Source organism: Chelonoidis abingdonii, chromosome 2 (genome assembly GCF_003597395.2).
Source record: "Chelonoidis abingdonii isolate Lonesome George chromosome 2, CheloAbing_2.0, whole genome shotgun sequence".
In the NCBI taxonomy this organism is placed as follows: domain Eukaryota; kingdom Metazoa; phylum Chordata; order Testudines; family Testudinidae; genus Chelonoidis; species Chelonoidis abingdonii.
In genome coordinates, this window is record NC_133770.1 from 155282602 (window position 1) to 155293649 (window position 11048).

At 43.9% G+C, this 11048-nt stretch overlaps 2 protein-coding genes across 2 annotated transcripts in view; one reads left to right on the forward strand and one right to left on the reverse strand.

Moving 5' to 3' along the window:
- The first annotated feature begins 1233 nt into the window (after positions 1 to 1233).
- On the forward strand, positions 1234 to 3329 carry SNRPG (small nuclear ribonucleoprotein polypeptide G). Its single transcript, XM_032794861.2, has 4 exons — positions 1234 to 1341; positions 1947 to 1969; positions 2619 to 2743; positions 3139 to 3329. Exons 1-4 carry the CDS (start codon positions 1310 to 1312, stop codon positions 3187 to 3189), a joined length of 231 nt encoding a protein of 76 aa, XP_032650752.1. The 5' UTR covers positions 1234 to 1309; the 3' UTR covers positions 3190 to 3329.
- Positions 3330 to 4960: 1631 nt separating this feature from the next.
- The window catches only part of PCYOX1 (prenylcysteine oxidase 1), a 19557-nt gene continuing 13469 nt past the window's right edge, over positions 4961 to 11048 (reverse strand). The window contains exons 4-7 of the mRNA XM_075062741.1: positions 8889 to 9100; positions 8305 to 8457; positions 7236 to 7905; positions 4961 to 6328 (exon numbers count right to left, since the gene is read on the reverse strand). Of these exons, the coding sequence (XP_074918842.1) occupies positions 7247 to 7905; positions 8305 to 8457; positions 8889 to 9100 (1024 nt within the window). The 3' untranslated portion in view covers positions 4961 to 6328; positions 7236 to 7246. The remainder of the gene's footprint in view (positions 6329 to 7235; positions 7906 to 8304; positions 8458 to 8888; positions 9101 to 11048) is intronic.

Genomic DNA, 11048 nt, shown 5'->3' on the forward strand with positions numbered 1-11048 from the left:
AAATGAGCACAATAGAGATGATCACCACCAAACTAAAAAGGGGAAATGACATCCAGTAAACAGCAGCACCACCACCTTGTCCTGTCCTTGTGGCTGGAGACACTGTAGCAAGTATCTTAGGATGGTTCTATTTATTGTGAGCTGAATGACCTGTCTGTACCTTCTCAGGAACAGCTATAATGAACACAACCATTTTGTTCTGTTCTTTTAAAAACTGATTTTTTTCTAAAAGTTTGATTAAAAAATAAATTTTAGATGACAACTCCTCTGTATTTTTACTTATGTCAAGGCTCGTCATGACTTCATTGTGAGAAGTGCTAGATTTTGATTTTATATGTTCTAGTGTTTTCCTCTTTTGAATGCTTCATTTTGTATTATAGCTGTAGCCAGTGGGTTTCACTGCTAACATTTAAAATAGCTCTAGTGCCAACTCACTGCTTGGGAACCAAAGGGCAACCTTATTAGTAATCATGTTTAGTGCCTAGGGGGAGCAATGCAGAATGGAGCTCCATTGTGCTAGGGGCTTTGCAAACTAAATAGTGGAGAGTCCTTTCCCCAGAGAGCTTACAATCGAAATAGACCAGACAGGGAAAGGGGTGGCAGCAAAGGTCTGGAAGGCTTCGCCTGCATTGAAATTTCTGATTGGTTTCCAGTCACCTCTAAATCAGAGCGAGGCCCACATTTTGGACGTGTTTGAAACCCGAATTGGCATCTGGATTTTGTAACTGGGTGCAAACTTTTTAAATGAGCCGAACCAAAACTGCTGCATTGGGGCTGCTCTGACGCCAATGTAAGGCGCTGCAGTGGGCAGCTAAATGCTACAAGCAGGGTCGTATAGCCGTGGGGAGCCGCGCATCAATATTTTTGGTGCTGCAGTGTTTATGCTGCAATGGCAAGTCCGCGGCTGACGGCTCCGTGTGGTGAATTGGCCTTATCAGCTGCTGTCATGGCGCCTTCTGCAACTATGTCGCTCCCGAGCTGCCACTAAGGAGTACGGGGGGAGTGAGTCACGTGCTCTCGCTATGGCGCTGCCGGGAGGGAGCGGAGGAAGCGGCACGGCCCGCATTGGCTGGCGGATCAGTGAGGTCACCCGCACACTACGCCGGCGATCACGCTGGTTGGCTTAAGTGATTTTTAAGTCATACGCATGCGTTCCAGGCGTTACTGTTGATTGGCTGAAAGGGAGGGAAGCAGGCGGCCTCGGCGTTATCCCTGATTGGTTGCTGAGCGGCGGACGCGGTGACGCCGGAACTGGAGTCCTGCGGCGGAGCGCCAGGCAGTTGTGGTGGGGGCTGACTGAGGCGGCTCCATGAGCAAAGCGCACCCGCCCGAGCTGAAGAAGTGAGTGCGGCTGGGGGAGAGCGGGGAGCGCCCCCCCGGGGGGGATGTGGAGCCAACGAGGGTAGTCCCTGGGCCATAATTTCAGTAGGACCCGCGTTTATTACCTACTCTCCCAGCGTCCCGGCATGCACTGCGCTGGCCAGCGGGGCCTGCCTCTCTGCGCGGGGTGGGAAGTAGTCCTGTCTCCCTATGCTAGGCACGTGGTGCCACCTCAGGTAGGGGCCTGGGGCAGCCCCGCGCCATTCAGCCTGGCGAGGGGCACGTGCGTGGGGACCTGCCCCGCTCGCCTCAATTCTGGGTGACATTAGCCTGGGTGCCCCAGAGCAGACATTTACTCAAGTCTCTTGTACCCCCCCGCCCCCAATACATGCAGAGCTGCAACTGGCTGTTTGCCCTTGGTCAGGCTGGCAGCAGTGTAGTGGTAACGTGCCCCCAGAACGCTGCACTGAGCCAACACATCGACCGTGGCTTGATACCTGCGTACAAACCAGTGGGATGCCAGGGAGAGGGCCGATTGGTCAGGGTGTTTGTGTTTTACGTTAACGTGTACAGTTTTTCTGCCTTGTTAATGTGTCTCCCTCCCTCCCTCCTCCTTGTGCTTTCAGATTCATGGATAAGAAGCTTTCACGTGAGTTATTTATGTGCCTGGAATTATTCTAAGCATCGCTGTCATTTTAAAGTTCCCATTGTAATAGGAAGAGAGCCTGAAACATAAGCCCTTGTAGTAGAGGCCTGGTATGAGGCAGGACCTGCTCACAGAATCTGGCAAAAACAGGCCTGATATTGCAGAAGTACACATTCCTAAGAAGTGCTAGTCAGTGTACTCACGTAAACACATCCTGATATCAAGGATGGTGCAAAAACATTCCCCAAGAGGAACACATCAGAACAGTGGTCACTAGCACACTAAATGCTTAACCACTATGAAGCCTTAATGTAATTTTACTCCTGCATTTTGAGGGCTATTATATGTGATAATATCAGCCCATGGTCTGCTAATATTGACCACCATCCAGACTTACTTGTTATTATATTGCATTTTTCAATATGAAGCCTGTGGTATGGGGAATACTAGTTCTAGTATGCAATGCGCCGTTCACATGCAGTGTGACTAAATAGTGTTTCAAACTGTCATAGCATTAAAAGATAGTTCTAAAGCTCCGGTCTCAAAGGTAACACTCTGTAACCAAGAAAGCTAAGTATTACAGCTACATGCCGGTAACTTTTTTTTTTGTTGTTGTTGTTGTTGTTTATTATTTATCAAATATTTCTTCTAGTGAAGTTAAATGGTGGCCGACATGTCCAAGGGATATTGCGAGGGTTTGACCCATTCATGAATTTAGTGATAGACGAGTGTGTGGAGATGGCACAAGGTGGACAACAGAACACTATAGGGATGGTGGTAAGTGGAGAGTTTTCACCCCATTGGATGATACAGGTTGAAACATTTTTAGAGGGGGAGTCTTTTTCCAGACTTTCTTTCCTTAGTTTCCATCTGTTGTGGTGATGAGCACTACTTTCTAGCAAATGTGCCTGAACCAGGTGAATTCTAGGAAACTAGCTAGTCCACACCTTACCTGTCACTGAATAATCTCTGGGTGGTTTATGGGTCAAAGTTAATTGCTGTTCATGTTTCTAGAAGAGCTAATCTGGAGAAATATACATGCTGTAGACAGCTTCTCAGCTGGGTTTTGTTCGTAGTATTAAATACTCCTGATCTTTGTCCCATCTCTAGTTCTGATAAACCACATTGGTTGCTATAGAATTCTAATCTTTTTATTATTCCTTATTTTTTAGGTAATACGAGGAAACAGCATCATCATGTTAGAAGCCTTGGAACGAGTATAGATTAACCAGTGAACTCCTGCCCAGAGCTGTGATAAACTTCCCCTTATGTCCAGCTGTCTTGTTAACTAATGAGGATTCTTCAGGAACTGTACATTCCTCATGTAAACTTATTTTTGTTAAATAAATTTTGTAATGGTTAACGTAACTTGAGTAAATGAATTTAACTTCCTCTTAAAACTGGTGCCGGTTGCCTGCCGAAGTGTCTTGTGCATATTCCAGGAAGTCTTGGCTCTTGAGTGCAACAGAAGTAAATGAGACTTGTGGTGGTTTATATTTCTGTGGTAGTACAATAGGTGAGCTATACTTTTTTTTTATTTGACCATTTTATTAATACACAAGCTTTCAGGCCAGCACCATGAGAGACGTTTTTTTATGTTTTATCTTATTTCAAGTGAAAAAATGTCTAAGAACAGGTCTCCTGTCTTCACAGCAGAAAAGAGCCAGAATCTGGACTGTGAATCCTACGTTGTTACTAGTAGCACTGTGAATTTCAGTCTGCCTCTCTCCCATCTATTTTGGCTTATTTTTAAATGGCTTTAGGGCAGAAAGGTACTGAATTACTAATCTTTTTTCCTTATCTGGGGAAGGATGGCCTAAAGGATTTAGGCTATCCTGGTCCAGTTACAAGTCCAGCTGGTGGAGTCTGGAGGGGATTACAAAAGCCAAGACTCTCTGCCTCTTCAGTAAAGCCTCTGGCTTCGCCTTCAGTTATTACTACATGAGCTGGGTGCGTCAGGCTCCTGGGAAACAGTAAACCTGGTTTGTCTTGTGTAGTGATGATAATAATACTACTCCATTGTGATGTTTCTGGTGTTCAAACCATTCCAGCTGGTTCTGATGGTTAAACAGCAGTGTTTACCATAGTGAACAACTCTAGCACAGTATAATAGATCAACTCCTGCACAGTGAGCTGTTTCCTCCTCATGTGAACTAACACTTATAGGTAGTCAAGTTACAGCAGCAGATAATTTGGCCTCTGGACATGTGATTCATATTAGATTTTGCACCACAGTAGCAAAACGGCTTCTAACAATGAAATCCTTTAATATGGTAGGGTTTGGCTGATGCATTTGCCCCACCTCTTGCTTTACAAATAGGTGCACCTATTTAATTACACAAAAATCAAAACTAGTTCCGTTATAGCTGAATAACTTGCACAGACATATGGTCTACTGCTACTGGGCACGGACTTAAAAATGCTGAAGAAAGAATATGCCAGTCCTAAGGATTTTCAAAAGATTAAACTATCAATAACTAGCATGAACATAAATATTTTGGTATGAAGGTTCTGTGGCTTTACACTTTTTCTCCACTGTAGACTAGAAGGCACAGACATGACTCATGGAAACAACCTAATCTTGCCAGGAGATGCATCTACTGTTTAAAGGATGATCAAGCCCTTGATGCCACTTCTCAGTATCGTCCTCTACTCTGGTAGCTTGTTTCAGAGGAAATGTTTATATTTAATTACCTTTAAACATAGAAAATTCAGTTGGAAGGCTTTACTTATGCTGCTAATAACACTGCATCGTAGTAAAATTGAGTTTTAAAAGCACAGATTACAGAGAGAAATGCAAGCGCTAAATGGGGCATAAACAGGGAAGGTAGTCTTATGAAAAGTCAATGGGCATAATCATATCCAGAAGTCTTTGCAAGCTCAAGAGCCCAGTCAGTTTCAGGTTATTACTGGTGCAAAGATTGAAAGCTATTGGGACTAGTTAATGGTTGACGAACAGGTGTTAGTGGAAAAAAAGTCTAAGGACAAATGAAGTATTTCCATAAAGCTTTAATTTTACAAACTAACATAGCCCCGAATTAAAAACATTATCAATTTTTTAAAATAAAATCAAATGTGATCCCCCACCCCCAAATTAACAGCGCTTCATTAGGTACCTTGAATTTCTGTTGACATTAGACAGGAGGTAAAGTTACAAGTAAAGAACCATAAATTTATGCTGAGTATTGAGTATCACTCTTTAAACTACTTGTAGGACTTAAGCTCACTAATTGATTAAAGCAGCCTGATTTTTAAGAAAACTGTCCACTGACAACCATATATTTTTGCAAACATTTCATAACCTCTCTAGAGCGCTGATATTTAAAGCAAATAAGATTTAGTAAAGACGTGTTTAGATTAACTAGGCTTGATCAGTCTGTGAAAGCAGTAAAGCTATCGAGAATTAAAACATTTTAATTAGCCTCACTTGTAAAAATATGGCCCTAGTGCCCTGTGTCCTACAAGGAACAGAATTTACACCAGGGGTGCAATCAAAAGAAACAAGTAAAATCCCAAAATTATTCGGATCTCTCTTTTTACTGCATAGCTGGCATGTCTTTGTGATTTTATTGACTGCTGACTTTCACAAAGTTTCTGGGTCTCTCAGCCACTTTGAATAGTTAGGATTCTGTTGCATTAATGTGTTTATCATCAGCATGTGTACCATCTCCCATGCTCCTCCTGTAGCCCGCTATAAAAATTTTTATTTCTCTCTCCTCTTAAAATACCCACTGTATTCACTCACCTGAAAAGCATGCTTTAAAATAAATTACAGTACTGTTAATACATGCCAGGTCAGACAAGTACTCTGTACGGAGATTGTCAAAAAAAAAAAAAAGGAAAGATTCCAATGTATGAATAATCAAACTTTCAAAAATACAACTGCAGTTCCTTCTGACCCCATGACTTAATGGCCTTTTTCAAAGCTGTGTATCAACTTCAGCTGGGACGAAGCCACATTCACTGTTTTCCAAATTATATTCTGGTTCTCTATCGTAGAACCTAAGAACAACCATACTGGGTCAGACCAAAGGTCCATCCAGCCCAGTATCCTGTCTACCGACAGTGACCAATACCAGGTGCTCCAGAGGGAGTGAACCTAACAGGCAATGATCAAGTGATCTCTCTCCTGCTGTCCATCTCCACCCTCTGACAAACAGAGGCTAGGGACACCATTCCTTACTCATCCTGCCTAATAGCCATTAATGGACTTAACCTCCATGAATGTATCTAGTTCTTTTTTAAACCCTGTTATAGTCCTAGCCTTCACAACCTCCTCAGGCAAGGAGTTCTACAGGTTGGCTGTGTGAAGAACTTCCTTTTATTTGTTTTACAGATTTGGCTTCCAAGATTATAATGAAGCTAGAAGAACGAAAAAAAATCAGTAACATTAAAGAACATGCACCCAGACTGCTCCACGCTTTAAAACTAAATACAGAAAACCTCTTTAAAACCAATTTAAAATTATTTTCCTTAAAAGAAGCAAAGTCAAGTCTAGTAAAAAGTCTCCCAAACCTTTTCAGATGGTAGGGCATTGTCTCTTTCTACTCCCATAAGACCCCTGTGGCAACAAAAGCAATTGCTTAAAATGGAAAGCTGACACTGTTAGGAAACCATGGAATTAATTTGTACTGGACTTAACAAAGGTTAGCAGTTGGAAATGAAGTGAGCCAATAACATGGGACCAGACAGCCTCTTAGAGGCTAGTTTCAGAATTTGATTTTATCAGTTTTTAAAATAAAATTAATGTTACATCTGACTCTACATCCCCTGCCTTTTTCCTATATTTAAGGAGTTTCCGTCATACCACAGGAGCCACTAAGGCCTTTTCCTGCAAATATTTAACCATATGCTTACCTGTCAACAAGATCGAGGCCTAGGTGGTTATACATAAACAGGTCCTGATTCAGGAACGTATCCGTATTCAGGACTGCACTTAAGCACGTGCTTAACTTTAAATACTTGCTTAAGTGCTTATCTTGAATAGGGATGGGCTTTAGTACATGCTTACGTGCTTTCCTGAGCTGGGGTCAGAATACATAAGGGAAGGAGCAATTTAAAAATCCTACACCTCTCTGGAATTTTTCCATCTTCACTATTGTGATAGGTAACACTTGTGACTAATGTATCAGGTTAGAGGGGAAAATATTGCCATATATTCATTTTTAACAGTAAGGTGGGCCAGAAAGATGTAGCATTTGATCAATACCATGATCAGTTTTCTCTGGGCAATCTAGACTCATCAGCCATGGGGATTTGTCGCTCATACCTGGGTAAAACTCACAGCTCTGTTTTGAGTTTCTCATGTAAATCCTCCTGGTCAATCATGTTCACATTTCCATACCAGCGATGGTAAGAAAGGAGGGCTGCATTTTTGGCGGCAACTGCGCTCATTTCCATGGCACTTGCCGCCCATTCTATGCCATTAAGGTAGTATATTCTGTCGTGCAGGATTATAGGTGGGCATGTGTTTGGGAGACGATAGTGCGGGTAAGCCAGCCACTTCTTCTCTTTCACAGAATCATAGGATGAGAAAAGCAAATTCATCTGCTTCTTGGTGAGAGGTTCTTTCGAGAACACTTTCCAAACGGCAGGTCCCATGGGTTGCTTCACGTCCTCATGTGTGTTTTGGACAGGAGACACAACACCTATACTGCAGATAAATAGGGTGGGATTTTCCATTGTAAAAATGTTGGCTAAATGAAAGTGGGATGTGTCCTTGTAGCCGAAGAAGGATGCGTTTATGTGCCCATGAACAAAAGTTGCCACCATCTGATGGTAATGGTCTGAGAACTGTGCAAGGGGCGGGTTAAAGTTCTGGAAGGTTATGTTGGACATTTTACGATTCAGGGGTGTAGCAATGAGAACTATATCGTACATGTCTGTAGCTGACCCTGATGCAGAGTTGTAGCTCACTTCATACAGCTTAACTGTACCTCCTGGAAAAAAATTAATATTTAAGAAAATGCAGAATCCTCCTGGCAACAGGACATGAGTATTTTTTTGGGTTAATGCTTTTGTAAACTAGATTTTTTTTTTGTGGGGGTGGGGAAGAGACCAGGGGGAAATTTTCCCTTATTGGACTAAGAACTTTTGCGTCACATGTTGCACACCGGATCCTTCATTGACATAATTTAGAACAAGTCTTTCAGACTAGTGATTTTTGGGTGCCCAATTTGACTCCTCATAAGGGGCCTAAAAATCAGACAGGCCCTATATATATGTAGTGACCTGAATACCAGAGCTCTTGAGATGGGCATCCAAATGTTTCAGCATACGCCAATCTCTACCTTTGAAGTCTTTTCCTCTTAAGTCCAAAGAAAGCGAGTGCACCTCACCTGTGCGTTTGGGCCGTGTTCTCTCCTCTATAGAGATAACTGTGCCAGAGACAAGTTGTGCTTTGGAAGCATAAAGAAGACCACTGCAGACAAGTTTGTTGCCCCCTTTTACTGACCAAAGTCCAGAGTCAGCACCTGCCATAGACACCGCACCTGCCAGGGAAGAGAATGAAATTCCAAACACACTGTTCTAACATCCCATTTACTGAATTAAGCAGGGGACTGATCTTCACTCAGGGCTGGAATAGTAAAATGGAGCTAAGAAAACTACAGGTTGCTAGGAAAGTGACACACAAAACTTGCTAAAAATAATGGTACCAAACAGCTACTGAACAATTTGCTTTCCGATCAGAATATCACAGTGAGAGACGACACTGTTGAGCAACAGAAGTAATCCCCCTTTCCTTAAGGATGAATGCATCACCTACAAAGCCTGCCCATGACTAGGGAGCAAGAATCCTAAGAATGAAGCCAGAGTTTTCACTATAGCACAACAGAGGTCACAACACCCAGCTCTTTAATGACAGCTTCATCTGCCAGCAGAAACAGAACTATGTAAGTATGGAAGACAATTAAACACACACCTACAAACCCATTAATGTTGACACCTTGGCCATAATTGTCTCTCATGATTGGAGTAACCATCTCATCGATAAACTTCTGGGAGAAGCCAGCCTTCTGCAAAGTCTCATCAAGGGTCCGATTCAGCATCTGGATAAAGTCATTCCCTCCGAGCGCATGAAACAAGCCCTCCATGCTGCTGAAGGAGTAGTCATGAGACTGATAGCGGTAGATTCTTTATCCAAAAGGAGAAAGACATATAAATCAATTAATAAAAGACTAATTTAGACTATACAGATTAGCACAGAACAATTAATGTGGAGTCACTGACACTGTAAATGAAAAACGTTTAGAGAAATAGCAAAATTTCTGAGTGCATTTCCAGTTTTTCGTTTTACTCTGCGAGGATAGTTTTGCTCATATAGTAGTCTAAAACATGTATTTTTAATCATACAAGGGAAATGTATAACTTATCGCAGGAAGTTCAGGGGCAGCGACTAGATAGATCATAGGACCTGAAGGGACCATTGAGAGGTTATGGTTGTTGCAACACATTTTACCATGCAATTATGATCTGCAACTAAAGATGTTTCAAAGGATACTCACAAGTATATCTTGTAAAAGATTATTACAATAGTGTGCTATACATGAACCGTAAGGGTGTTATCCATTACATTCTGCCCAACAACAAACTTAGTCAGTTTGTGATAGTTAAAACAAGACAAATAATGTTATATTACTCATATGATGTTACTTTTAGAGGTTGGCCACTTTGATTTTTGTTTAAGGCTTTTTTGCAAGATCCCTGTAAGGGTGCAGACTCACCTCTGCGCACCTCCTGGCTGGTCAATCCTCAGGAATTAGCTCATGTTTCCAGCCAGGAGTGCCCTCTACCAGGACAGTAACCACCTAACGTCACTCGGCCCCTGGGTCCTCCCAGGACCCAGGCCCCTTTACTGGTTTCTGCCTCCCCCCCTTGCAGAACCCCCTCAGTCTCAGGGTCTCTCCCTCCCGGGGACCACCCCCCCACTATACCTCAGGGTTAGGCTACTACCAGTCCCCATCTAGCCCCTGCCGCTAGGGCAGGAACAGTGGTACACCACTCATCATAAGCAAAGGAGGTCATCTGAGCACCTGCTGCCGCTGCCTGCCCGCTGCAACCCAGTACCTAAGTAGACCTGTAGCAGCGCCTGCAAACTGGGGCTGTTCCAGCCTAGAACCTCCGAGCCCTGCCCCGCAAATCGAGTCCTGCTACCCTGCCAGGCAGCCAGGCCCTTCTCCTCTACAGACAGAGGGAGACTGGATGGGCTCCTGCCTTACGCCCCCTCTATAGGGACCAGCGGGGCTTGGCCACAGCTGAGCCCCTACCTCCCCAATCAGCCCAGCTTCTTGCCCCAACCACAAGCCGCTCTCCTGGCTGTTTAAGCCCTGAAGGGCAGGAGCGGGTAACCACCAACTACAATCCCCTCCTTCCTCCTCGCCCTAGCTAAAAGGCCATCTACTACGACCAGGAGAGGAGGTGGCGCGATGGAGACTCCGGTGACTGTGGGGCTTGTTTCCGGTCCCTGGTCCGTTCACGTATCCGAGCAGAGTTCTCTGGGCGGCGTCCACTGGCTCCTTGACGCCTTCGAGGAGCAGTGGGCGCTGTCGGCGGGTTCTCTGCTCGGTGTCCGTCGCGCTCCCTTCTTATGACCCTCTGACCACACTCCCGTCCTGTTCTTTATTAGTTGTCCCCCGTAATCAGTGGGCTTCGTGGTCCGTGGGTCCTCCCCTTAGGCTGGGGGAGGATCCTTTAGCGGGGAGCGGCTTGCCCGCCCACTTCCCATGAACCCAATAGAACAATCCTCCATTCTCTTCTAAGTGTTTAGGTGCTCTTGACTAAATGGGATGACCACAGCCAAATATCTAACATATATTGTAACAAATCCATGAACTTCCTGTTATTGCTATACTGTATACCAGAGCCACTCTGCATTTTAAGCTAGACAGAGACTACAACCAGAGCTTCTTGAGTCAAAGCCAGGTTCATAGTACTTTGAGCTGAAGGAAATCTCTGTTAGAGCTCAGGGCTGTTGAATAGCTTGATTCTCTCCGCTCAAGGGCATACTGAACATACACAGCTGTCCTGCTCATTACATGATTGTTTACTTGAGTTGAAATAATCCTGGTATAATCTTAGAGGA

Coding starts and splice junctions, on each gene's coding strand:
- SNRPG (XM_032794861.2), top strand. CDS start 1,310: ATGAGCAAAGCGCACCCGCCCGAGCTGAAGAA. Junction 1,970..2,618: donor CATGGATAAGAAGCTTTCAC/GTGAGTTATTTA, acceptor TATTTCTTCTAG/TGAAGTTAAATGGTGGCCGA. Junction 2,744..3,138: donor AGAACACTATAGGGATGGTG/GTAAGTGGAGAG, acceptor CTTATTTTTTAG/GTAATACGAGGAAACAGCAT.